Raw genomic sequence first — 26931 nt, forward strand, 5'->3', positions numbered from 1 at the left:
GGCCTCGAAGGGGAGAAAATTGTAGAAATTTGAGATAACTTTATTTCCAACATGTGGTTTATAGGCTTGATATCTTTTCTTAATCCTAGAATATAGAGACGGTTAGTGCAGAAAGTGAAGCTGAGATGGTCCACAAATGAGGGAAAGGGGTCACGTCTTGAGTCACGTGGCACGCATTTGACTTAAACAGCACAAGTAAAAAAGTTCATCAAACCTCCATCATCATTTGGATCATCGATGGGACATTTATAAAATAGTAGCATCACAACTACATTCCGTTGAAACACCGACAAAAATGTAGGGCATATTTTTCCAGATGATTTCTGGAAATAGGCAGACGACACCCTTGACTGATCGACAGTCAATCATATCACACATACTTTGCAGTTTGTATACAGATTACACACATATGCACAGAAGTTAGGTAAGTTAAGTGTGGTCATAATTTACTTTTTTCTTTCTAAAATTTTAACGTGCAATTGGTAAAAACGACCGAGCTCAACTCTGCTGGAAAATGTAAGCAAATGCCTCAAGCTTGATTAAAAACTTCAGTCAAAGCATGGCGGGCCGGCTGGATACAGTTAGATATGTCAAGGCTGAGACAAACGATTACACTTAAAGGACAAACGACACCATTTTTTTGTTTCCTAACTGACATCAGAAAAACGTTTTATAGCATCTAAAATACCCAAAACACGCACGTTGATATTTTTAGTCAAATGCAAAACACCAATAAAAATGACTTAAAGTGTCCAAAAACGACTTCAAATTGAACCCGGAAGTGGCCAGTTTCAGAAGGCCCCGCCCCCTTGTTCGTGATGTCACGCCAAGACGTCTTGCCTTGCTCGAGAATCAAAACAATGGCTTCAGATTCGGAGAAGATGCTTTTTTTTACTCATCCAGTTATGAATATGATTCAAATAGTTCTGAAGAGGAAAGCATATATATTTGCAATCGATTAAGGATGTCCTTCCGTCTCATTTTGAGGCGTCTGGACTCCAATGTAGCTCCCAGAAAATGCATAAGATGGCGCCCAAGCTCCGTTGGACATGAGCTGAATTTTCTGCTGGGAATTTGTGTCAACTCGTATCAAATATTAGTCTTGGTGCAACACACAACGATTACACCATCGCATTATTTATGTTTTTTCTTTCTAATTTTGCCATCAACACGGATCAACGCGAAGTTTTCAGACCAAACAAAGTAGCCAAAATGCATTGTGCGTCGCTTTCTCGATCAGGGGCGTTCCAGACGTGATGTCATGTCAGGCATCGTCATCAACTCGACAACAAGACTTCCTGAATATTCAACGTGAGTCTTAAAACGGAAAATATCACTATATGTCGTGGAATCTTTGTAAAATACGCTCAGCAGAAGTCATTTGAAGTGATTTTACAAATTATGGACACAACTTGTCCGGGGCGTCGGTTGTCCTTTAAAAACTATTGTACACTGAAAATAAACTTTAAAAAAATATTTCTGCTTTCTTCATGTTGAAATCCTCAAAAGTGGGACAGCCCTGACCAGGACTTTTCGGGGAGCTCAGGGCAAAACAGTAAGCTGGTGTCAACAAAGAAACACATTGGACATTACAAAACAAATAAAATAGAATCAAAAATGTACATCAATTGCTGTGGCACAAATACGATGTTTTTTTCTCTCTTTCTTTGGTCACAAAATAAATTCTGAATGCTACCAGGCATTAGATGACCGAGAAATTGAGGAAACGGTTTGGTGGAAACATTTCTCCTGATTGTATGTCTGTGTATATATATTTTTTTTTTGTGTAGTACACAATACAGTATATTGGGTGGTGGGGCATATTACGGATGTCGTGGGCTGCTCACTGGCCACTATGGAGGAGGTGGTCCGCAGGAGGAGGCTTGCTAAGCTAACAGCTATGATAGACAGACTTTCCCACCCCCTCCAGGCCAACCTGAGAGCGGTGGTTAGCTCCTTCAGGCAGAGATTGATGCACTCACCCATTAATATTTCTATATGTACATTTTATATTCATTGAAATACCTATTGTTCCTCTATTTTCGACCTTTCACAATGTTGATTATGTAAATGAGAATATAATAATATTGTGAGACAAATGTTTTCTTATTGTATTTTAAGATGAACATTTATTTATCACAAAGTCATACAGTACATTCATTAGGCATCATACGTCTACAGTGATACCTTGGCTTACGAATTTAATTGATTCCCAGACCGTGTGTAAGGCGAAAAGTGTGTATCCCAAAAATTAATTTCCCATAGGAAACCATTAAAATGAGAATAATCCGTTCCCAGGTCCCCATAAAACATAATTTCCTACTTTCTAATTTTGTAAGCTTTAAAACTACACAAACTATACCTTATTTTATGTATAATAAAATAAGAATGACTGGTTTCATCAGCATTAAACACTTAATGAGGAACATAACCTTCTTCTTTCACCATCTTGAGGAATGATCCCTTGTCGGTGCTTTCTCTCTGATAATTTTACCTAGGTCCTCATTAATTGTGTTCTGTTTAGCTGGGTTAATAGCATTTTGCATCAGGTGTACAGATGGCTTGTGCGGGTTATTTGTAGACCATGATTGATCGGATATTTTAACCTTGCAGTCTACACTCTGCCTTTGAACTATCAAAGTTGAAACGAGTCCAAATGTCACTGTTTTCTATCGATTTGCTCATTCTCTCTCTGTCGTCTGCCTGTCTCTTTAAGGTTCAACAGCCTTACTGTCTGTTTGTCTGTCACCCCCATCCCCTCACTGCTGCGTTCTTGACCAATCACGTGGCTTTAACCGAAGACTGGGGGCGGGAAAATAGGGCACAAAAACACTCGGCTGCTATTTTGTTGTTAGAAGAACGGGCTCATTCGCGAACCACACATCACTCAATGAGGCAGCTCGGTGTGTATCCCGAAAAAAGTTCAGATGCCAAGGTAAAATTCAACGTTTGTAAACCAAAAAGTTCCTAAGCCAAGGGGTTTGTACACCGAGGTATCACTGTATGATGTAATATGATGTGTGCTTTTTTTTGGCATATCTGCTCAGCGACAGCTAATCGTGTGAATTTTCTCAAGAAACTGAGGTGACTTAAAGATGAAATCGGCAGTGTTATGCTGCAATGGGTGTTGCCCATCGAATAGAAAATGTTAGTGGACAGTAAATAGAACAGTCTCCTGTAACTGATATGCAAAAAAAGCTAATTATTCAAACACAATATAACTTTCATTTTTCTTTATGGACATCTTATCTCATATGAACAATGCTTTAAATGCAGGGCATATTACAATATATAAATACATTGAGACCAGTGACGTGCGGTGAGGTTCATGGCTGGTGAGGCACTGACGTCATCACAGTGAGATTTACAAACATATGAACTCCACAGAGTAGCTTATTCACCATTTGATTGGCAAGAGTTAACATGTTTTGTTTAAAATGTCATGTCCGCATTCTTTATATAAACTGTAGCATAAAAACAAGAATTAAAAAAACGTTATTATTGTGTTACCTTTACTTGAAATGAAGTCCATCATCCAAGAAAGGCATCTATACCTTCTTTGTAGAAGCCTTCCTTATCTTTCTTCAGTTTTAAAAGTCTCTCTATTTCTTTCAATTTAGGTATGTAATCCACCATTCTGAAAATAAAGCCAAGCAACACGAAAAAATGACTGGATGTTTGCACTTAACTTGCTAACTGTTTACTGTAGCTTGCTCTCACTAATTCTATTATTCTGCAGCCGAGGAGGCGCAAGAAGAATCTCTGTAATCACCAGCGCCCCCTGTCATGAGGCAGGAGAACTGTGTGCCTCACCTATGCACACAGTTTTGATAAAAATAAAATAAAATAAACATCGTAGTGCAGTGTTTATAATGTAAAGTGACTACTTTATATACACCAGCTAAACTGAAGAAATTTAGTTCATATGCTAAGTGTTTGAACACTTTAATAGCGATATGCAGAGACACAGCAATGCGGTCTCACTGCAGAGCAACCCAGCACAGTTCGCATAGTCATTGCGCAATCCATGGTGAGGCTCAGCCGGCTGCTGCCTCACCGCTCGTCTCTACTTAGCATTTGAATGGTAAATGTGAAAATTCAGCGATTTTGAGAAAAAAAAATAAAAAAAAATGTGAAGTTAAATGGAAAAGAACTTTAAAGTACAAATCACTAAATAAATATAACTGTTTAATTTCTTTTTTCATTTGATATTTTCATGATGACAGGTGAGGCACGGCCTCACCTGCCTCCCCTGACTGCACGTCACTGATTGAGACTTTGGCCAATTCCAGTGGAGCAGTTCACAGCCTGGATCCAGTTTGCGTCACTTTTCCACTGTTGTCGTGTTACTCTACAGGCCAGGACTTATGGCCGCTGGTCGGGCTCCTTTGAGACTTTGTGCTTCCCTGAAACCCAAAATGCAAAGCATGATTAACAAAACTTTATAGAGCCAAGACTTTATAGGCAGAAAAAAACTTCTGGGATACCTCCTCACAAAATTGGCACAAAAAGGGTGTGCTATACAATGAAACAATGATGATCTTGTTACAGTTTACTTACATCATCTGATCCAATATCTTAAAATGTCATCAGAATAAAACCATTTCATAAATGCAGACTTAGAAATACCTGGCAATCTATAATTCCATAACTTCAATTTCAGTAGTTCGGAATGCTTTTTCCTTGTACGTGATCCAGTAAATGCGTCCTCCCATGTGATCCATACTTGATATCTTGGTGGCATAGTACACTGTCATAAGGCAAGGGTGTCAAATTATTTTTTTTTGCCATGGGCCACATTTTGGTTACTATTTCTTCTCAAGGGCCATTATGAATTTGGTGAAACCATTAGAATGTTTCATGTTCTCCGCATATTACATACAGAATGCACAACAAATTACTGAATAACTAGTTTTCAAATGTGAAGTCAAAAATAATGACTGTTATTGTGATTTACATGGGACAATTTGAAATTTTGTTTCGGACTTGAGCAAACATCATGGAATTTGACAAGTTTGATTTGCTTTTGCGGGCCGAATAGAATGATGTGGCAGCCCAGATTTGGCTCCCGGACCTTGACTTGGACAATAGTGCCATAAGCCATTCCTTGCAATGTCATAAAAATAGGAAGTATGGCAATGTTGTTCATCTGTAAAATTCACGTACACGGTGCCAGGTCACACTATTTTTAGCCCGCGTTAAGATCTTGTCGGCTGTGCCGAGTTGCAGACAAAACATCTACGCTCAGCTGGCGTCACACACCCTGTCTCCAGCTGTATCCTTGTGTGCTCTACATACTTGGCAATAAAGATGATTCTGATTGTGATCAAGCCGTCTGAGGCACGGTCGCCGGGAAAGTCTCTTAAAGCTGGGAAAAAATTATTTTTTCATGTAAAAATAGAGGTTTTGTGATTATCATATCTTTCACAACAGAATCCGTCTAATTCTGAAAATGTGCGGGAATTTCAAGGCCCTGCAGAATTCTCTTCATGACAACAATTTCACGTTATACCATCTACAAAAATGTCACAAAAGCTATGAATATTGAAATGATGTACTCATCTCAGTTCATTGAAACTAAATTGACAAACGGGAAGGCAAGATTGATTCAGTTGGATGACTGGCAGATGATTCCACAGTTTATTGCATCTTTTGGCAACTAATGGAAGAGCTTTTGATTGCTCGTCCTGTCACTTTCATGTCAATGCCATAGATAAGTAAGCAAAGATATATTTGTAAATTCATGTCATTAGGTTTTGGACAAATTGAGTAAAATTGGAAACTTTGCTATGGAACCGCTGATAATCTAAAATGGCAAGGCACCCTGGATGGAAATCACTACCGTACCGCTTCAAAAATGGCGATGTAAGAGCAGTATTATTCCATTAGGGGGCAGTAAACCACTGCATAATTGTTTACATGTGTTATAATAAAACCCTGAAAAGTAGGTACCATATTTATAACGTTCATTCTTGCTACTACCTGAAATATATGGCTTGCCTGATCTTTCTTGCCATTACAGCATTGTTTGTGTGTGGACAAATTTTAGCATCGAGGAGGGGCATCTTACCACAGTCGAGTGAGTTTTTGCATAGTTCGAATGGGCGTAGAGCAGCACAGCAGTGTCGTTGTGAGAAGCTTCCAGCGCGATGGAGAGAGCGTTGCTGCCATCCTGCAGTCCAATGGGAGAAGAACAAAAAAAAAGAGATTATCAAAGGCTGGACTTCTTTTTTCAGGATGTTCATGGAAACGGACATTTTGTTCATGCACTTTGTCCTTATTTATCCATCCATCCATTTTCGGACCGCTTATAACTCTTTTAGGGTCGCGGGCAATGTTCCCTGTAATTTTTCATGTGTCTGAGCAGACACACAAGCTCCCTGAGCACGCTGAGGACCACTGTGAGCAACATCAGATGTGTACTAGTGATGTGTCGTTCACGAACGAGCCGGTTCTTAGAGCCGGATCTCTGAAGTGAACGAAGAGAGCCGGTTCCTAACAAGGAGCCGGAAAAGGGAGCCGACTTTTTTTGTCCTCTATTCCCCACCCCCAGTCTTCGGTTAAAGCCGCATGTGATTGGTCGATATCCGTGGTAGAGGCGGGAGGGGAGAATTACAGACACACGCAGCTGTGAGAAGGGGGGGGGGGGTTAGGGTAGACAGGTGGACAAATATTATTATTCAATTATTATGTTTTTACTAGTTGGTATGATAGCATTATTAATCTGAAAAGCAAATTAGTGACAGCTGATCATTAGACCAGAGTAACCACAGGGAAAGTGAAAGTTCGTGGATGCTCTCTGTGTACATATAAATCAAGCCATATAAATAAAAATATTGGATATAGTGCATTTTTTACATGAGTAATTAGTTTTTCACATCATTTTACATGAATTTTGGTGTTTAATTAATTTAAGCAACAAAATCAAACAAACAAACAAACTGAGGAGCCATTTGGGAGCCAAAAGAGCCGGATCTTCTTAGTGAGCCGAGCCAAAAGAACCAGCTCTCGGAAAATAGCCGGAATTCTCATCACTAATATGTAACTGTGGCCACACACACCCGTTTCACGCCAGTATCACGGCGCGTATGGGAAGGGCACATTCGCACCGTTCTGCTCCGATTGGCTGCGTAGAGTACGTGAACTGTACGGCATTATTGGCTGGACACCTGTCACTCATTGAGTTACATTGCAAAATGTGCGCTGCATAGATGTTCTTGTGCGCTGAGTATGTGCCAGCAGTGCGCAATTGCGCACGCGCGGAGCTGAGGGGGAACATTGGTCGCGGGGGTGCTGGAGCCTATCCCAGCCGTCTTCGGGCACTAGGCGGGGGACACCCTGAATTGGTTGCCAGCCAATCGCAGGGCACACAAAGACAAACAACCATTCGCTCTCACAATCGCACCCAGGGACAATTTTTGACTGTTCAATCTGCCTGCCATGCATGTTCTTGGAATGTGGCAGGAAAACAGAGGAACCGGAGAAAACCCACGCGGGCCAGGGGAGACCATGCAAACTCTACACAGGCTTCTTTATTTATTTAATATTTATATTATATCAACATGAATGCTAAATTCTACTGGCTCGTAGTAATACACACTAACACTGTCCACAGCACAAAAAATTATCTCAATTCACATCATTCTTGGATATTTTTTCATGCCTGTATTAACTCGATTGTAAAATATTGGGTATACAGTACTGCAAGTACACGAAAAAAATAATAATTAGGCTCTTATTTTGACAGGCAACACGGCATACACACGGCGTGTGACTGAAGAAATATTCTCACATTATCAACGATGGAAATATCGCAACCAGGCTGCTCGAGAAGGAGTTTGACAATCTCCGCTCGGCCGTGTTCGCTTGCACACATCAGCGCCGTGGAACCCTCGTCGTCCTGCACGTTGACATCACCGCCGCACTCCAGAAGGGCCTCCACCATCTCCTGACGACCATGACTCACAGCTAGCATCAGCGCCGTCTGACCTGCCTGCACAGGTAGAGAATGAGAAGAAACTTTCAGTATTTGACACTCTTGAGGGGAGTTTCCCAAACACAGTATAGCGGCTGTAACTGGGTTGACAATTGACCTGTGCCATAGAAATCAAGTTGAGCTCCGTCTCAAATCCCATTACATAAAACAACACATCTTTGTTTATAAAGTCCTCGATTACCACTGCGTCTAAAAACAGGAATTAAATAAAAACCCAAACCAATATAGGTCATATTAGCCGTGGTGGGCCGTCAAGGTTCTGCATGGCCTTCTCTGCTGGCCTAAAAATATCTGAATCACAGACTAATGTGAATTGTATTTTGTCCATGAATTATGCTTTCCCCCTGTTCATCAATCAGGTATTCTGATTCTGATTCTGTTGTGCTGCTCCTAGATGTGTGTTTTCGTATTTAAGCATTTAACCAATCACATTTCAGCCATCATTTGTTACCAGGGTCAGAAATCGATCTGGACGCCTTCACAATCAGTTCTGCAGACTCTGGAGCCATAAAATAAGTGTTGATGAAATTGTTGCTTTAACCAATTAGATTTCAGGTTGGCAACCCAAGGCCTGCTGGAAGGCGAGGCAAATGTCAGTGTTTTTGCAAACTACGATTGGCTAGTCACTTGCCGCTAGGTGATAAGAGCATACTGGCCAGACCTAGCACACTACTAACGGTAGCAAGCTGCATAAGCAAATATATTGTGTTGATTTAATAGCGGTTTTGTCAACCCACAACGGCTGAAGGAGTAGAAGAAATGGATTTGGTTGCAGATATACAGTGAAAGCCATTTTCAAGACGGACTTTTCAAGAATAGATGGACATCATTATGGTTGGACAGCTCTTAAACCAGCAAAAATAATGAATAATATTTCAATTTTATGAGTTTATCATGAGTCCACACGTTCAGAGTAAAAATGTGAATGGTTAAATGACAGCATTTCTTAAATTTCTTCAAGTCACAAGTTATTTCCTGTCCAATGGGGCCCTCTAGTGGACGTGTAGTAATATCACACCACACTCGCAGCTGATTGATTCAGACGTAGCATAACTGAAGGCCTAGGAGTTACATGCACAGCCCGCCACTGCATATTCGTTATGCTGGCAGTGATGTTTAATTTCTGTTTATCTTCGCGGATTTACAAAAAGCAATTTATTGCGTGAGTACCAGATAAATGAACCCAAAAACTGTCCTTCCAAAAACAAGCACGCCTTTCTTCTCATCTCCATTTAGCATGGAGAGAAGTGTTATAAAAGTCATAAAAGAGCACGCATTGTTATAAAAAGCCAAAAGTCATCTTAAGTGCGTCTGTGTAAGCTCTCAGTCGTACAGGAGTGGTCCATCGATGAGAAGGTTTCTTCAGCCGTCATCTGTACAAATTTGTCCGAAACCTTCAAATTTGTACAGATGACGGCTGAAGAAACCTTCTCATCGATGAGTCATCTTAAGTGGTTGATTCTTCCGCTTCACTGGCAATTACTCTCGAATGGAAAACTTTGTGTGTCTAATTAGAAGCAGAGTATAAATATCCCGTCAGCATGAAGTTTCACTGCATGCTTTGTGCTCCTCAGAGCAACAACAAGCATCAGTAATCAGATTTTAAGTCGTGGCTGTGACGCCGGTCTTATGACTTCCTGCGTCCGTCCATCTGTTGCATGCAGCTCAGAACCTGATGGAATCATCCAAACACAGATCACAAACACTCAATTTGTATGTCTGTGTAAGGTCTCAGTCGTACAGGAGTGGTCCATCGATGAAAAGGTTTCTTCAGCCGTCATCTGTACTTCTTTCAAAGAAGTACAGATGACGGCTGATGAAAAGGTTTCTTCAGCCGACTCAATTTGTATGTGACATTAGAGCTTGATCGCTTTGAATTTACTGTGGGACCAATGGACCTTTTTGCTTGCCAGTGTTTCGCATTTTCCTTGGAAAGGTTACGACGCGGAACCATTTCTGCTGTCCAGATGGTAAAGGCCACTGGGATGCCATCTGACTGCAAATTAACCTCTGCCGCTCTATGTGTGATATCATCGTTTTGTGTAAAAGGTATAATCATCCAATCATTTGCTGTAAGCCCTTTTGAAGGTAGAAACAGTATCAAATGCTCATACTTTTCAAGGCAATGCGCACAACGTTCATCGTCAACTCAGTTTGACGTATTCACAAGTTTCTCAGGTTGTCACAATGTGTTTTACGTCCAGACTGGAAGTTTACATGCCACGTACACTGAATGCTGCGTTTTTATGGTATTAACACAACTACCGTATTTTGTGGTGTATAAGGCGCACCCAAAAGCCTTCATTTTCTTCAAAAGATGGCCCTGCGCCTTATACGCAGGTGCACCTTATATGTGAAGTAATATTAAGCCACAATAGTTCTCGCAACTACTGTCAGCAGGCATGACTCCATTTCCTCCAGTAAAGGAAGTAGTGCGTAACTCCAGCCTCCACTGAAGCGCTTTATATTGTGGTGTGTGTTATATTTGGAAAACTTTTATATATTTATATATTATATTTGGAAGACTTTTTTCAATAATTGAAGGTGCGCCTTATGTATGGAAAAAGTTTGAAAATACACCATTCATTGGAGGTGCACCTTATACTCTGATACGCTTTATACATCAGAAAATACGGCAATTGGCCAACGTAAATTAGCGCACTGCGAAAAATCCTCTGATTTTATTCATTTAGTCTGAAAAATGTTTATTTCCGACAAATTATGCATCTTTGTTCAAATATGTATTTCGCCTGTCGAAGAAGTAGTGTGTCACCCCAATGTTTACTGTACTGCCTCATAATGAGGTGTGCCTTATATTTGGAAAACTTTTATATATTCATCTATTATATTCGGAAAACTATTTTTCATTTATTGAAGGGACGGGCCTTATAGTCTGGTGCACCTTATATATGGAAAAAGTTTGAAAATACACCTTTCATTGGGGGTGTGCCTTATAAGCCAGCGACCCTTATACACCGGAAAATACGGTATTCAAAATCCATTTCATAGTGTTCAATAAGACCAACAAAATATAATTAAACTACATCATTAATGTGACGTTTGAAGTGTCGTATTGGCTTTTGTCACATAGCTTACAACACCCCACCTTAGCGATTCATGGAAACTTAAACTAGAATACTTTGTATGTGGCTCTTGTGAGCGCTAATCATGCTAATTCATAATGTCACAATTAACACGGTGCCGCAGCATCTCCAGGGGCCATATTGATGTTTTTTTATACAAAGGAAAAGTCAAGTATGACAGCTAAAGTTGGTGACATGCCTGGCTGGCTTTGGCATTGACGTTGCCCTTGCTGAAGAGTTTCTTGACCACAGACAAGTCATGGTCCTCCTTCACCGTCGACAAAGCAGCCAACATGATGGCCGTGTAGCCCGCCTTGTTCTGCTTGTCCACGCAGCACATGCCTGTAATAAGCAAATGGCTCATTGAAGCCTTTGAGAAGACAAGTGCAAACAAGCTTTTCTCCAGTCATCAGTTTCAATGTTACAAATGAAATACATGTACATGACATGGTGTTGACACAGTCAGACGGCTATTAACGCATTCACTGCCAGACATGTGTGAGTATGCAAATGACAATTTTGCATACATGGCATTGGCAGCCAATCAGAAGCCCGTTTCTTGCTTCGGACTACACCATGACTGAAAAGTGTACTTGAGAGTTTTGGAAGCCGCTTAGAAAGAGGAGTCCACGATGCTTTGAGGAGACAACCCAACGCAAACATTGCATTGTGCACCATGACGAAAAACGACAACTCAAGCAAATGATGTGGCGGGCCAGATTTAGCCCGTGGGCCTTGACTTTGACACCTGTGCTGTAGAACAACAGGAGGGTCGCTAAGGAGAGCTGTGAGCACTGACCTGTGTCCAGCAGCAGATCCACAACCCCAAAGTTGGAGTGTGAGACACTATAGTGCAGAGCGGTGTTGCCGTTGCCATCCATCATGTTGACCACGCGCTCAAGCAGCAGCGCGGACACCTCGGAAAAGGCCATCAGATAGTCGGACACCCGCGAAGGCTGAGCCATTTTGGCGCTGGAAACACGGAACCACTCGAGCTGGACCATATGAGTGCTGGCGAGCTGCAAGTACATTTCGTGATAAAACTTCCATCGGAATGATATTTGATCGCTTTGAATTATTTTTAGTGTGTGTGTGTGCGTGTGTGTGTGTAGATGGTTCAGAACAACGAAACAATCTCATTGTAAGTATCAGGTTCAGTTCATTTCATTTTTCTGAATTATTGACACTAAAAACTGTCTCCAAAACATTGTCATGACGCTTCCATCAGCCTTTGTTCTTAATTCCAGAAAGAAACAAAAATGGTTGAAAGAAGCATGCAAGGACGCACCACTTCCTTACTCTTCAGTGTTTGGATGTCATCGTTGAGGTGATTCTTGAGAATTAGGCAAGCTTCACACATCTTGGGGCTCAATTCAAACCTGTTGCCAACAAAATAGTGTTTACATTGCCTGTCAAAACTGTAAAATTGTTGTGAGTGATACGTAAATCATAATAGAGATGGCACAAAGTACACACTTCTCTTTGACGGCATCAGATGAGCCCTTCGATGATCTCAGAATTTCCTCATCTGTGTCGCTTTCATCCAGATTGACGTTTCTTTCCTCCTCTGACGTTTCTTCCTGCAGATCCACTTCATCCTCCTCCGTGCTATCTAAACAGTCTCCATCTCCGCTTCCTTCAGAGGAGCTTCCCTCTTCCTCCTCCTCATCCTCCGCTTCATCATCATCATCTTCCTCTTCTTCACTGGATGTTGATTCGTACCTAATTAACATAGAAACAATGACACCTCAAATTTTAGCTCATCCTGGCTTAAATTTTTTTTAGCAATGCGACAAATATTGGAGAAAAAACCTAGAATAATTTCATTGGTCATGCAATAGGGTCAGATATTGTACACAGATTTGAAAAATTTCATAAAGTGCAGCACCCACCCTCCATTCAAAATGCCAACAAACTGCAAGCTCTTCTTTCCTGTCGCGCGATTTTCATCTGTGCCATCTTTCCTCTTCATAATTGATTTCAGCATGGCTGTTTCTATTTTGGATGAAATGTGAAAGCATAAGAGTTAGAATAATTCAACACATGAATACAAATTATATACAGTTTTTTTTCTTCAAGGCATAGCGATCCCGGGCCGGGTTTAAATTTGCAATGAGGGTGCTTTCACACACTTTGGTCCACTGCAGGTGGTCCATTTAGTCAGAATCAGAGTTCAGGTTGAGTTTTGGGTGTAATTTGGTTTGATCACAAATTTGAAATGTGAAATTATGGATGTTTTTCTGTGGATTTGGTTTAGCAGTTACATATATCGCCTGGTAGCAAGATTTCCTTTCACTGCATGAAGGAGGATCATTTGGTCTGGGGGTCCCCTTCATTGTGATCTTGGTTATTGACTGGAGTATCGTAGAGAATGAATAAAACAACTAGAAACTTTCAACAAAGGGTGACTTCCAGATACTTGAATTATTACTCCCCCCGCACCCATCCCCAAAAACACTTCCTGTGAGCAATAAGCAAAGGGCACAATCAAAATCGCTCATGATTTGTTATGACGCATTTTGGTTTCATGACATCACAGGTGTCAAAGTCACGGGCCAGGGGCTAAATTTGGTCCGCCACATCATTTTATTCGGTCCACAAGCATGTCAAGTGCCATGATGTTTGTTAAAGACGAACCAAAATTTCAAATTGTCGTAAGTAAACCACAATAACAGTCATTATTTTTGACTTCAGATTTGAAAACTGGTTATTCATTCATTTGTTGTGCGTTCTGTATGTAATAATTGGAGGATATGAAATACAGTAAAGTCTCGTTATATCGATATCGGATATATCGATAGTCCCGGTTATATCGATACTATTTCTATGCACGCACGGAGAAAATTACATGCAAACAGGGTCGGATATATCGATAGTCCCGGTTATATCGATATTTTTCGGACTCCTTTGAATAGCGATATAACGAGACTTTACTGTATTCTAAAAAAATACTAAGTTTGGCACCCCTGCATTACATTTTTTTAACCGTTTCAAAATAAATAGAACTTTTGGAGGAAGAGAACACATTTTAAACTCATCAACTGATTTGGACCAGGGAAAGTGAATGAGAGACTTGAAAAAGTAGATAACTACAACAATATTAAGGTACCTGATTTAATATTGTCAGGTGTCGTCAGGTTCCCTGGGCCTTCCTCTCGCTCCTCAGACACACTGACTGTCTCTTCTGGAAAAATCTTATAATCATTTATGGTCAGTTGTCTCTTCTTTAACACTGTAACTTTTTGGTTTTCACTCTTTTCATCAAGCATGTTTACGTACTGGCAACCAACGGTGGCCGTGACAACTGATACTGGTACTTCTGATGTCATTAAAGTATCAGTTTGGGCACTTTGTTCGATCAGCTCTGGCGCAAAGCCATTACCCACACAGACATCCGTCACAACTGGGCAGCACAAAACGGCAGCATCCATTAGGGTGGAGGATGTCGTCTCGATCTGGGCATCCTTAGCAATGGGTTTAGCAAGAACTCCCTTCTCAGATGTGACTTTAAGCGCAATCTCCTCAATCTGTGCTCGGAGAGTTCCCAGATCTTTGTCTGCCAAAGTCAGCTTGCTCTCTAGACTCGTAATGGACTCCTGTTGGAATGTAATGGTGTCTTGTAAGGTGTCCAGCTCACGTTGCGCCTCAGACGTTAACCCAAGGAGCGACTCTGTAACCCAAATTCCAACCTCCGCTGTCTCTGCTCTGACCTGTGTTCCTTGCTGTTGAAGCACAGGGTTTTCAGTTACTGTGCCCTTCTCATAAACATGCAGCTCAGTTCCTACGGTGGCGTCTTTTATACCATGGCTGTAATATAAAACAACGGAGTCTATGGGTCGATCATCTCCCACAGACACGGATTTCTTGTCAACAGATGGCTTCTCGAGAGCCTTCTGTCCAACTTTTGATGACAGTTGCGCTGCACAACCATCCTTCCCCTCAAACTTCTCAGCCAGCTTTTTTAATTCCTCAGATTTTCCATGGCCTTTGTGACCAGGTGAGGCTGGGCAATTTAGTTGACTTTGGATATAAGGGCTGGATTGGGTGGACTCTGTGGTCTGCGAAGAGGAGTCCACCAACCGTGGCTGCTTCATTGCTGTCTTCTCCCGAAGTGCTGACAACAGCATGTCTTTCTCGACACGAAGCTCGGCCACCTCTTTTTCCAGAGCCGGAACACCCTTGACTCGTTCCTCCATTTCCTTCAGTTGTTTCAAGGCGGTAGCCATCTGCTCTCGAACTGTCTGGAGTTGGCTTGGGGGCAATGTGGCGGCAGCAGCAGGAGTGTTGAGTCCAGAGGTTTGAGGACTAGGTTTGGTCCAGCTGCTCTGCAGAGGCTGAGTTGACGCAGGGGCAGAGAGCTGCTTGGGAGCATCTGCGAGCAGGAATCTGCCGCCATCGTGATGCCTTTGCTCCTGTTGTAGCCGCCGGCTAGTTTCAAGAAGCGTTCGCTCAACTCTAGGGTTGCGTTGTGGTGGAGGGGGTGGTACTATGGCACCGGCGGTCAGCGGGGGAACACTGAGGAGAGTCACAGGTGAGAGAGAAAGCACTTCGCAAGGTGCGGAGCCAAGGCGGTTTCTTGGCGGCGGCAGCGGAGGCACCCGGCCATCCTCACTAGCAGGAGAGGAAAGGGACTCTGTGGAAGTCCAGCCGCTGGCGCGCCCCCCTACACATCGCTGGGAGGTTCTGAGCCCCCGTCCGGACCGACGAGATGTGACAGCTGCCCTACGAAGATTATGTCCACTCTCTATCTCTTCCACATATTTCAGGAAATCCAAATCAAGCTGGAACCCATATGGTGTTTGTACAGAGTAAGATGACGACTGGTCAACTTGTTCTGGACTGGAGTACAGAAAAGGTGAGGCCAAATCTGGAAGGAAAATTGCACACGTGGCGAAACTTAATGGCAGAACTCGATCACACACCATAATGAGATACATAACAAAATTAACAGTTATTGCTACTACTGATGACTTTCCCCCAATTCTTATCAGTGAATTAGTAACATTTTGAATTCTAATGGTGCCCTTCTCCAGTTCTTCCACCTATCACAGGGGTCGGGAACCTTTTTGACTAAGAGGGCCATAAAAGTAAAATATTTAGAAATGTTTTTCAGCGAGAGCCACACGCACGCGCGCGCGCACATACAAACGCTCGCGTGCGCGCGCACAGACACGCGCACGCGCGGCCACTTTTCAACAAAATATCAGAATGTATTATTTAAAATAACTTTGTGATAGTACTCACCGTTAACATGGATGGTTTTCCGTTCCTCGTGTTTGGTAAAAATCCAGGAAAACGATTGGAATGAAATTCAATTTGCCGGTCCAGAGGCGTAGTTACTGCGAGCTAGCCTGCACACGGCTCATAAGCTTCCACACTTGCTATCTGCAATCTACTTCTCGCAGAAGTATGTCGATGCTAACGTTAACATGGGGCTTGTTAAAATGTCACTGACATTCGACTGTTTCATTGCAAATTAGAATCAGAACATTTTCTCTCCTCTAATGCTCCGGTGCATTCAGGCTGAAGTGCACAAGTTGGGCTCATTTAAAGGGGCGTTTACCTGTTTCAACATGACGGCCACTATCATCCAATCAACATGGCGCTTTCGGCCATTCTAGGTCAGTGTCATCCAATCAAAATTGCGCTTTCCGCCAACTGCAGCCCCAACGGGAAATGAACAATATGTATTATAATATGTAATATTTATCGGCGAGCCATATGCAATCATCAAAAGAGTCATATATGGCTCGCGAGCCATAGGTTCCCGACCCCTGACCTATCATCTGCAGGAAGCCTGTTTCATTTTGTTCGTAGCCATCAAATTCAAAGTTCTGATTCTGTTTCATTTTTCTTTTCTATACCATTATACACAATTATGTTTTCAAGCTTATGACGAACAGCAATTACTATCTCTTCACAATTGTATGGCTGTTAAGAATGTTGTGATGTTACTCAATGTATTTATTAACTCAAAAACTGACTTATTCTATTACCAGATGTAAAGATTTGTTCTAAATATAAACGGATCGTGTTTGCATGCTGGAAAATATATTTGCTTAACTTACCAGGCATCTTTGGGTTAACCTGCACTGACTGAGTCATCTTTTAGGTAGAGGGCCTTTCAGCACGCACAGCCTCAAACAACACCTGGCTTGGAAAACAAAGTCACATGATTTCTTGTCATCTGTGACAAGAAAATCAAACTGATGTCATGTCCAAAGCACTCCCCTACTTAGTTTGACTTCTCAAGAAAAAATCCTGGCTGGAAGAGAAACCCGCTCTCCAGTAATTCCTGTAAATGTGGGCCACTTTAGAGTTACTTACCGTCTTCTCTCTGAAGGCTGTTATGATTGTGAAATCAAAAAAAATGTTTAATCATCTCATCACATTATTACGTGTACAGTACACAACAAATTAATGCATTACTATTTTGGATTTCAGGCAAGTCCGCTATAACACTTTGCTCAATTACGTTAATTATTGTTTGAGTGGGTTTACACAGGGTAACTAAATTATGACTCATACTCAACGTTATTTAGTACACATGACAATTTGACACTTGGGTAACAATTTTATTTTAACAAGGATTCTGCAGGTTGACAAGCGTGATTTACTTTCGCCGGCCACATAAAATGGTGGTCTTGAGTTTGAGACTGATTGAAAAGACTGTGCTAAACATGGCTGCTGAATGTCAAATGCAGATTGAGGCAGGTTGATGCTTTACGACTTACCTCAGTCAGGCCAACTGTAACATTCATGCAGCTGGAGCCCAGGTTTGTACTCTGCTGAATTTGGCCCTACAAAAGAATAAAAGGCAGACTTTGAGTCAGTGACACCAAAATATTGCCAAAGTGCTCATTTCATTGTGTCCCGTGTCACCTTAGGCTAAGTGGGTTAAAAAAACATGACAATAGACGAAGTAAATCAGAGAAATAACATGCTCGCTCCTTCACAGACCTTGATAAACTCTTCAAGAGTACTCTCCAGCTATGACATTAAATGGGAACTAATTCCACAATAGCTGCATAGCAGTCTGATGTGTGAACTACTACCACCTCAATTGTCATCCAATGGTAGCAACAACAGGCCGATTTCAAAACGGGCGTGTAGAACTCCAGTGGTTTGTGACGAACTTGATTGAGCAATCGCAAGCACATTAACGAGGAAGGAGAACAACAGATTTCAACGACAAATTCCCCACTGGGGACTTCATATGGAGTTTCTCATTCAGAAACATCTCCCACCCACACAGAACCTCAAGTGCATGCAGTCATTCATTTCGCTTCAAACACACACAGATGTGCTTCCTAGTGTGTGCCTCATAGGCACATTCCTACAACATGCTGTTGAAACACGCCAGCTGTCCTTGTATCTGACTGACTCCTGATAACACGCATACACACTTGTCAACTCACACAGTTTATTGCCAAAGTAAAAACCGCAAAGCCCACAACATAAAACACACTCAAAATGTCTCAATGGCCAATGATTGACGGTGGATTGATTCATAAATAGTTCTCAGCGGACAGGGGAAAAGAATAAAACGTGTACATTCTGAGAGTCTCTGCACAGTATCGTCTTATCAGCTACTGGCTGTTCCTTCTCACTGTAGTGGTCTGTTTCTTGTCTCAGTACAGAGCACAATGAACAAGACCCACACACAGACAAACAGACGGTTTTCAAGGATGAGACCAATGTGTTTTGGTCCAAAGTAGACAAAAGCAATCCACTGTGTTACTTCTTTTTATCTCGTTTTTTTTGCTTTGTTTAGTCGTTTGTTTTTCCCACAAACTGTACCAATCATTTCACATCCTGAGCTTTTAAATCGTGTTTGGCGACTTCCACCGATTTGTGTGCCAGTAACCGTTCTAAAGAGGTCAGATTTGGGTGTTCATTCGTGCCACCATTTTGTAAGTCAGTCAGAGCAGTAACAGACTTAAAATAAACTGCCACTATAAAACAATCTTAATGAAATTGCAATGTGGCTAAAAATTCTCATTTTTTCTGAATTTAATCAACCTTGGTGTAATGCAAACACCAATATTAGCAATTGCCTTACCGTGCATATTGGATTGGATTGGATATGCCTTTATTAGTCTCACAGTGGAGAATTATATTAGAAATATATATATAAATATAAATATAAATATATATATATATATATATATACTGTGCATGACATCCCTGATTGACATTTTGACCCTCTCTTTTCATCTATAACTGCTTTATACAACAAAGATTGTGCAGAAAAGTGCTTACATTGAATGATTGTCTGTGTCTTATGGGCCCTGTTGTATTATTTTAGTTTAACTTCAAGATGGCGCCGCGAGACTGGCTGCCCTAACAGCAGTGCCTATATTTTGTTCTTCTACTTCTTCCTTTTGTAACTTTGCTGCTTTTATGAGGGAATTTCTCCATTGTGAGACAAATAAAGGTTTTCATATTTTATCTTATCTTCATGTTGTTAACTTCTTTAAGTGGCACTTATTGCACTTAAGAAATGGTCTTTTCTCACCGCTGCACACTCTTCACCATCCTCATCTCACATGACTGTTACTCTTCACAAACAGCCACAGACACACACATACACTCCTGTCTGATTTGATGAGAAGCAGCAAATTACAGAGAGCCTGTTCAAACTGCATTCTTTCTCTCGACACCCTGAGCTGTGAGGAGCTGAAACCCGCATCGTTGTACATTCACATTTTTTTGGTCGGCTCATATTAAGCCAGTAAAAAGCCAGATTTGAAAAGGGAGGGTCTAGCAGCTCACCGGGCATAAACACAACGAGGAGGTGGAGGCAAAATATGAGGCAACGGGACCTTAGAAATATTTTTCTTTTAAACATTTTCAAGTGCTAAAAATGAAAATTATTGCATTATGTCTATTCTGAAATGGAATGCTCGAGCTTCTGAATGATCTACTCATTTCCATGTATTTGCTTCCATTAGGGTTATTTTTGTACAGTGAAAGCTCGTGGTTCCTGGCGTCTTTCAGAGCAGTTAAGTTTTAAATTCTATTTTGATGCAAAATGGGTACTCAGGGTGAGCTAAATCTGACAAAAGATGCTTGCTTCACCAAAAGAGTGGTTTCTTTTTTGGAATGTAGTAATATATGTGTTTGACTTCCACTCACACTTAAAATTCACTCACATGGAATTTATCCTTGTGGCACTTGTCCATGTTTTCCACTGTGAATAGCATCTGCGTGATTTCAAGCGCAAAACCCTCTTTATATAAAGTATGGTGGTCTCCACCAGTTTTACAACCCTTGCAAACACCATGAACACTCCATTTAGCTAACTTGGGGACAGAGCTCATCACACGCAAAGAACTGCTACTGAATTGGAATTTGACTGGCATTCTGAGAAATTTTGTGGGATGCAATCCAATTATTATTGAAATATATTAATGAGTTGTCTTTCAAGTTAACAATTACACCAGGAATATATGACCGAATATCAATATTTGTCCCAATACAGTTCTATCATAAGATATAAATATATATAAATCAGTAGTGTCCACACTTTTTAACTGATTCACTGCTAGATGTGCAAAAATGGTTCAATCCAGTGCCAGGGTTTTTGTCATTGTCACTTGAATTCCAGGACCCACAGAATATTGAGTTTTAGGACTACATAAGCATTCAGTACAGCATTCGAAACTTTAGACTGTCTTCTTTCATCAGAAAAAAAGAGTTAATTCATAAATTACAGGGGTCTGGAGTTATATGAGCTTGAAATGAGGGTGGCTGTCCAAAATACAATGCAATACATACATATTGGTTTATATAGTGCTTTAACAATTGCTGAAGGTGGAACAAAGCGTTAACCTGGAAAAATTGGAAATGCTGCCTCTTGTGGAAAACAAAAAACATTGCTAGAGGCCATGGCCATTGTTTTATTGGCACCCAAGCATGACAAAAACAAAACCCGAACGAATTCGGTAATGGCGCTCTTCTTCATATTTTCAATTCCCGAATAAATTTGTGAATGGCATTCAAGTGACAATGACAACAACATTTTTGCACATCGTCAGGCAGTGAATAAGTTAATGAGCACGCCTGCACTAAATCAAGGTCCAATGTTGATTTTGCCATCATGGCTTACTTAGTAACCTCCACCAACATCTTCACACTGCACGACAAACTTTGGTAACAAGAAATGTCAAGAGCTGATGGGAAAAACAGCATTATCTGGAAAGCACATTTATTCATCAATAGCAACAGAAAGTTCTCTTCCACAGTTTCATATTTTTCCCCTCTTAGTCGGTGTGGGAACATGTGATGGGCGGCACAGTCTGATGTCCTCACAGAGATGGAATCCGGCAAAAGGAGAAGATTGGGTTGGCCACATTTTCACTGAAACGGAAATGTGCTGCTTTGGGTCTCAGGATCATGTTTTGTAACAATGACTTCATTTCCCCACGCCACCCCCTTTTCCCGAAAAAGAGACGTCAGGACAAAAGAGCGACCCTGACAAGGTGTGGAGCTACTTAAAGCTGATATTCTCCTTCTAGACCGGCAACCCACTTTGACCCTTTGGCTGTTTTACATCGGAAAGCGCTCATACACTAATCTGCATGTAAATCATATTCAATCCAAAATAAACCATTCATAACCACAGGGTTAAGGCCAATTATATCCACATTCCTTGTCATTTGTTGGCTAGTGAAATTCACCATGAAAATTATTCCATTTTTTTCTTGTTATTTTTTTTACTGTCCTTCGATATGAACCTAAACCTGTTATCCCAACTGTAATCCCTCGTAGAATCTGAAAGTCTTTTAGAGTTTTGTTTTATATCTCCATACATGTAAACGCACAAGAGCAGAAGGGCCTCAAGCTGGTTTGACAGAAATGTACAGTTTCCTGAAAGGAAGCCCACTTTTCCACCCTTATAAATCCCACTCATATATCCCCACCCACACTTCGATGTCACTGCAGGAGACCTGCCATTGTCTCTCCATCGAAATCATGGTAAAAGTGGTGGAGTGTTTGGGAGGAGGATGAGGAGAGTGAGGGGTGGGCAGGAAGCCCATCAAGCCGTCCTGAAAGCTGCTTCCTGCAGGCAGCAGGAAAACACTGCAGAAAAGCCAACTAAATGAGCACCAGCCAAACAAAGCTAGTCAGCATGACCACACACACGCACACACCTCACACGCCATCATACTCATCATGAAACTGTGGTCAGGTCCAAGCTTTGATGGTTCATTATCACATACAGTGGACCCCACTCCACTGTAAAAATGGCCACCTCAGTCGCTTTTGGATACATATTTTTAGGAATCAAGTACCTCCTTCCTGTGTCCCCTTCATTCTGCATACATCACACCCTGGGATCACAGTTACTCATGTGTCCATCTAGTTTGACTTGAAACGTGGCATGCAGGCCTTCCCGCTTCCTTCCAGATTGTCCAGCAAGCACAATCGCGCACATTGTGCTTCGACAATGAAGCTTTATGCCTCTTTGGTGGCGACACTCTCACCATTTTTTGTGAAGCCTCATTGTTTTCCTTCACAGCAGATGGCCTGTTCATTCTCTCTCAACGACGTCCAGATTCAGAATGTCGAAACGGTCAATCTAAAAAAGTTGACTCATGTTTGCTGAGAGTGTTTGAGAACCAGCTTAACAGTTATACACTAATTATATTTTCCTACGCGTCTATCATGCAAAGCTCAGCTAACCCATGGATTGCAAGTTACATTCTCGTAGTGGTCGGGCGTCAAGGCCTGTAAGGCCTTCTCTATTAGATTTTTTTTTTTTTTTTTTTTTTACTGTATGATACTTCCGGGCTGGCGCGTGTGGCTGCCGCTGCTCACCCACAGAAAAAAAAAATCCTGTGACTGTCAATTGTCTTTGAGAATTTTGAAAGGCGATATAAATGAAATGTGTTATTATTAAAAATAACTGAATCACAAACTAATATACATTTTGTCCATGAATTCTTATTAAATAATTCCAAATTGTCTTTCAGCTTCCTTTCATTGCTTTTCTCCTGTTGTGCTGCTTCAAATCAGAAAATCATAATCAGAAAACCTTTAATAGGAAATTTGCAGTTTACAGCAGCAATTTGAAAGGGGATGGGGTGGTGGGGGGCAGTGAAAGGATAGAAAAACAAGACATTCTAAGCATGGTAAAAAAAGTGTGTTTTCGTATGTACGCATTTAACCAATCACATTTCTATACTCAATTGTTAACAGGGTCAGAAATCTACTTCAGTTCTACAGGCCCTGGAGCATAAAAATCAATGTCAGTGACACTGTAGATGACTGTACAACCAAGCAGCTCAAAATAAGCTTTTTTTCTGATGAAAGAAGAGGTCCTAAAACTCAATATCCTGAGGGTTCTCGAATTTGAGTGAAAATGACAAAAACCCTGGCACAGGAGTGGACACATTTTTGCACATTGTCTGGCAGTGAATAAATTCATTTGAGGGATGAGAAGATTGGATTGGATTGGATTTGCCTTTATTAGTCTCACAGTGGAGAAATTTACATTTACATACACAATTTACAAGATGTCGCTGAAGCATCTTTTGTTGTTGTTGCCCCTTATTCTAGTAAAAAAAAGTGCAATATTTTCAGACAGTCAAGAATTGTAATACATAGCCTCTCCAACCGTAACAAGCTGTTTGGTTCTCCGAAAATGTTAAGCAATGTACTAAAAATGAGAATATGTATTTCAAGTAACTATATTTGTGTTAGTGTGAATGAAGAAAAATGTTCCAGTGAGAGCTCAGCGTGCGGATAAAGCAGCAATGTGGCTTTTGATCAAAGATGCAATATCCAAATAAAAAAACTTTACCACAGGAACCAAAGCAGACAAGACAAATTCCATTCCTCAGAATAGCAAGATTGCGTCTGTCATTTTGAGAACAATGGTGTTCTTGATATTTTTTCATCCAAAAAGGGTACAAAGACATTAGAGTTTTCCTCTCAGAACCAAAACTCGGTCAGACATCTTAAGACGTCCCACTGCTGGATTCACAAAGACCCTCTGAGGTACAGCAGGCCTCATAAAATCAGGTTTCGTCCAACTACAACATTGGTGATGTGACATTGCGGTTTGGAACAAACGCACCTGGTTCTTCCAACGTACACGCACACAGGCTTGTTTTCAAACGTCATCTTCATAACAACTGAAATGGAAATCACAAACGCTGGTGGCGGTTGTTTTCTGTCATTTTCACTCCTCGCCTCAGCTTTTTGGTGTTTTCTCGCAAGCACACACCAAAAGTCAAACGTCTGGTGTTGACTCAGTCCTGCGCTCAACAAAGCTGTGTTTAAAAGACTTCTTCACAAGCGTTAGCGATTTCCGCCTCCAGATGTTTGCATCTTACACCAACAGAAACGAACCAGGTGGCGGAGACATTTTCTGCTTAGAAACAACAGAAATATGTTATTTCCTTTTCCTGTGACAATTATAGCATTTTATCGCATCTTTGATGCAAGGGTTCGAGTAATGACAAGGTACTTTGAATAGACATCCCGTGTACACACCTCAGTCACTGTTGAGATGCTCCCAGCTGACAGGAAAAAAGTGACATGCTTTGTAATTTTGATCCCATGAAGGGTCTAATTCAGTCAACATATACTTGATGTTCTCCGTCACTGACGTCAGATCACACCTTATATTCCTCTTTGGCTGTTTAACGAGTTGAACTTTATAGCCTATTTCATTCATCTGAACAGATGACAATCTGGAAGCGATTTCTCTCGCTGAGTCTCAACAGTTTGCTGCAAACGTCAAGGTTTGAAGGTTTAAACAAAAGCAGTTGGATGGAAAGCAAAGGCAAATGTTACCTTCTCTGAATTCCTCGTTTTGCTTGACCAACATCCCGTGTCACAGAAATCCAATCTGACCACACGATGTTAAAAGTAAGTCACAGTTGATATGTTTGTATAGTTTAATTACTTAAGAAGGTAAAACATTCTCATCTTTCTCGGGCACAAATTCACATCAAATTGTGCTATTTTCTTCTCATTAGTCTTTTATATTGTCTTTATAATATTAAATGAAGTTGCTAGATTTTTCCCCTGATACCATCAGATTAAACCACATGTGTCAAAGTCACGGCCCAGGGGCCAAATCTGGCCTACCACATCATTTTATTTGGACCACAAAACCAAATCAACCATGGCATGTGCCATGATGCTTGCAAAAGTCCGAACCAAAATTTCAAATTGTCCGATGTAAACAACAATAACAGTCATTATTATTGATCCAAATTTGAAAACTAGTTATTCATTAATTTGTTTGGCATTCTGTGTGTAATATGTGGAGGGGATTAAACATTCCAATGGTTTCCTCAAATTCATAATGCCACCCCGCCCAAGAGGAAACTGTAACTACAATGTGGCCCGCGGCAAAAAATGAGTTTGACACCCTTGGTTTAAACCATTAAAAAAAGACTTAAATATTACTATGAGAACCATTGAGTTGGCTTTCGGTTCTTTGGCACAGCGCTGTTCACACCTAGTCCAGCCTTCTGAAATGACTTCATAGGGCAGGCAAGTTTTTCTAGAAGCGACACAACATTTCCATTGGGAACCAATGAATAGAAGTGTTTCAAGGTTTAAAAAAAATGCACTCACATAAGCCAAAGCCAAGATGCTAATGTTATGTTTCAAAAGATATTTCACAGTTTTTGCCTTTTATCCCCACGTTCTATCCTGAGTGAATGATATGCAGTACGTTTCCCTTGCGAACTATACCACATCCGATTTGGCAATTCTTCCTTTGCAGAAAGCATGTTTTTGTTTCCAGTCCTGTTGTCTTCACTTGTGTGAGAAATTAAGTTACTGACTGCCCATAAAAACAAAAACAGAGTACGATGCTTGCAAAAAATACAATCCTGCTCAGATGTTTTAAGTAACATTCAGGCAATGATATTCATCCTCCTATTTTCCAGACCGCTTGTGCTCTTCAGGGTTGTGGGGAGCTGGAGTTAATGCCCAAACACCTTTTTACACCCGGTTTTCCGGATGTAAAGTCTAACAAAAAAACACCATGGCCCAAACACCTTTCCACACCCGATTTTCTGGATGTGAAGTCTAGCAAAAGAAAGAAAACTCCACCTATGCACAGAGTTAGAATGCGCTTTGTGCCAGATTTACGCTCTGTGCAAAAAATAAATAAAAATAAAGAATAACGTAACATAACGCAATAATGTGATTGAGACAAGGAGCAATCAGTGCTCAGACAAATAGGATTTCGTTTAGGTAGAAAGGCATCCGAAAATTCGGTGTATATGTCATTGCTTTAAGAGTGTAAACTCATTCACTACCAGACGAGCAAAAATGTGTCAACTCCAGTGCCAGGGTTTATGTCATTTTCACTGAAACTGCAAGACCCACAGAATATTGAGGTTTAGAACTACATAAAACATTCAATACGGTGTTAGAAACCTTAGACTCTCTTCCTTCATCAGAAAAAAAGTGAATTCATAAGTTATATGGGCCCGAATCAGAATCAGAAAGCCTTTAATAGTCCCACAAAGGGATATTTGCATTTGGGTCAGGAGTAATATGAGGTGCAAGTTCCAGGATGTACAAAAGGCAAATGATGCCCCCTCATGAAAGGGAAAAAACATTGCCAGAGGTCTAACCAGTGCTTTATTGGAACCCCCCAAGAAAAAAAAACAAACAAACCCGAACAAATTTGTGAATGGTGCTCCAAGTCATATTTTCAATTCCCGAATAAATTCGTGAATGAGTTAATGTCTAGGGAGTGCAAACATTATTGATTTGATTTAAAGAAAACAAGTATGTTTTGAGGGTTTTACTATTTTTCTAAAATTGTTTTGCTCCTCCACCAAGAAAGTAAATCTTTGAATTTAGATGTTCTTG

General features: G+C 40.9%; 1 protein-coding gene across 2 annotated transcripts in view; it reads right to left on the bottom strand.

Annotated features, from left to right (window-relative positions):
• Positions 1–13: 13 nt before the first annotated feature.
• The window catches only part of kank3 (KN motif and ankyrin repeat domains 3), a 35101-nt gene continuing 8183 nt past the window's right edge, over positions 14–26931 (bottom strand). The window contains exons 2-12 of one of the 2 annotated variants that reach the window (XM_089000352.1): positions 17814–17879; positions 17148–17229; positions 14189–15946; positions 12972–13074; positions 12556–12801; positions 12368–12458; positions 11879–12098; positions 11275–11421; positions 7793–7989; positions 6071–6172; positions 14–4406 (exon numbers count right to left, since the gene is read on the bottom strand). In XM_089000352.1, the coding sequence (XP_088856478.1) occupies positions 4347–4406; positions 6071–6172; positions 7793–7989; positions 11275–11421; positions 11879–12098; positions 12368–12458; positions 12556–12801; positions 12972–13074; positions 14189–15946; positions 17148–17184 (2961 nt within the window). In that variant the 5' untranslated portion in view covers positions 17185–17229; positions 17814–17879 and the 3' untranslated portion in view covers positions 14–4346. Of the gene's footprint in view, positions 4407–6070; positions 6173–7792; positions 7990–11274; positions 11422–11878; positions 12099–12367; positions 12459–12555; positions 12802–12971; positions 13075–14188; positions 15947–17147; positions 17234–17813; positions 17880–26931 lie in introns of both variants that reach the window. The other variant, XM_089000350.1, reaches the window with a different exon arrangement.

Source organism: Hippocampus bargibanti, linkage group LG07 (assembly GCF_051943395.1).
Source record: "Hippocampus bargibanti isolate YZ-2025 linkage group LG07, ASM5194339v1, whole genome shotgun sequence".
NCBI classification, from domain to species: domain Eukaryota; kingdom Metazoa; phylum Chordata; class Actinopteri; order Syngnathiformes; family Syngnathidae; genus Hippocampus; species Hippocampus bargibanti.